The following is a 1,578-nucleotide window of genomic DNA, read 5'->3' on the forward strand; positions in this document are numbered from 1 at the left end:
TCTTATCGACGTCTCTAACCTATCTTTAGGTTATATGGCACCTACTGCTGCATTCTAATATGATGGGAATGTCAAATTCAAATTTGTCCGGATTTAAGTGGCGGACCCTGTATTTTAATTTAATCTCGGGGGGTATACGGGGTCCTTCATATATGAGATGCAAACCAAGCATCCTATATGATTTTTAGAATTGAAATTTCAATTCAAAAAATCACATGTAAAATTTACATGTGAACATATATACATATATATGTATATACACGCTTATTCCCACACAACATCCTGGTTTAGGCTCTCATGACCATTGATATATATATTTCTGAAGTTAGTAACTTTCGGAGCCTTTAGATTCTTTACTTTAAAAAAGTTTTGTTCCGTTTAAAATTTATTTAGCTCTTCGTTCCGCGTGACATATTTATACGTATTTTCTTCTTACGATTATTTTTGGATTTGGATCGTTAATATTTCGTTTCTTCTGCGTGATTTCACCTACCCACCGTCATAAACATTCGGGATCTGCCTCTCGAAATAGACGATCGCGGGTAGATTGTCGATTCCGAATTCCTCCGCCGCCTTCTCGTCGTCGATCTTGACGAATTGAATCCCGTGTTTGTCGCAGTCGTCGTCGATCTTCTCCAACTCGTTCAGGACCTGCATAGAATCCTCGTCACCGTGATCGTCTGTAAGCACGAGGTCGCGTAAGCACGAGACGAGAGCTAGGCGCGCGAGGCCGAGTTGAAAAGAAAAAAAAAAAAAGAAAAAAAGAAAGAAAGAGAGATGCGAAAAAAAAGATGCGAACAGAACAGAACGACCAGATTGTCGATGTTTCCGATCAGGGTGTTCAACGTCTTGGAGGTGACGTCCTCGATTACGTCCTCTTCGTCCCCCGTGCTCTTGTTCGCCACCAGCCACTCCAGCACGTCCTCCTCCCTGCTCAATTCATCTAAGAGCACACGCTGCAAATTAATCTCTCGCAAAGACTTAACGCTCGTGAAATTGTCAACAGGAAATATATAAGACCGATACGAGCCATTCGCAGGATGTTTGTGCGGAAACTGTGCGTGTACATATATATACATGTAACGAATTCTACTTGTAAATTTTTACAAGTATTTTTTGAATTGAAATCTCAATTCTTAAAATCATACGGGATGCTGGATTTGCATCTCACATATGAAAAACCCCGGATACCCCCCTAACTAATTTTAAAATATTGCGAAAAAACGGATGGCACGGAAAGCCGGAGATTCCAGGTTCGACTCCTGGCCGAGGAGGATTTTTTTCGCAATATTTTAAAATTAGTTAGGGGGGTATCCGGGGTTTTTCATATGTGAGATGCAAATCCAGCATCCCGTATGATTTTAAGAATTGAGATTTCAATTCAAAAAATACTTGTAAAAATTTACAAGTAGAATTCGTTACATGTATATATATGTATATACTGGGTGTCCCAGAATTGCCGTACAATCTCTCGTAGGCAGGTAGAAGAAGTAAAACTGAGTCGAAAAGTCCTGAACCATTTTTTTCTATTATTTATAATAAAGGAGTAATTATTGAGTAAATCAGGCCAATCAGCGC

General features: G+C 39.5%; 1 protein-coding gene across 3 annotated transcripts in view; it reads right to left on the reverse strand.

Moving 5' to 3' along the window:
* Nucleotides 1-1,578, reverse strand: part of LOC109856764 — a 55,184-nt gene that overhangs the window by 35,279 nt on the left and 18,327 nt on the right. For all 3 annotated transcript variants that reach the window (XM_020432396.1, XM_020432397.1, XM_020432395.1), the window contains 2 exons: nucleotides 800-943; nucleotides 498-680 (listed from right to left, as the gene is read on the reverse strand). In XM_020432396.1, coding sequence (XP_020287985.1) covers nucleotides 498-680; nucleotides 800-943 — 327 coding nt within the window. The remainder of the gene's footprint in view (nucleotides 1-497; nucleotides 681-799; nucleotides 944-1,578) is intronic.

This window comes from Pseudomyrmex gracilis, unplaced genomic scaffold (assembly GCF_002006095.1).
Source record: "Pseudomyrmex gracilis isolate BER0280 unplaced genomic scaffold, ASM200609v1 scaffold_133, whole genome shotgun sequence".
Lineage (NCBI taxonomy): Eukaryota > Metazoa > Arthropoda > Insecta > Hymenoptera > Formicidae > Pseudomyrmex > Pseudomyrmex gracilis.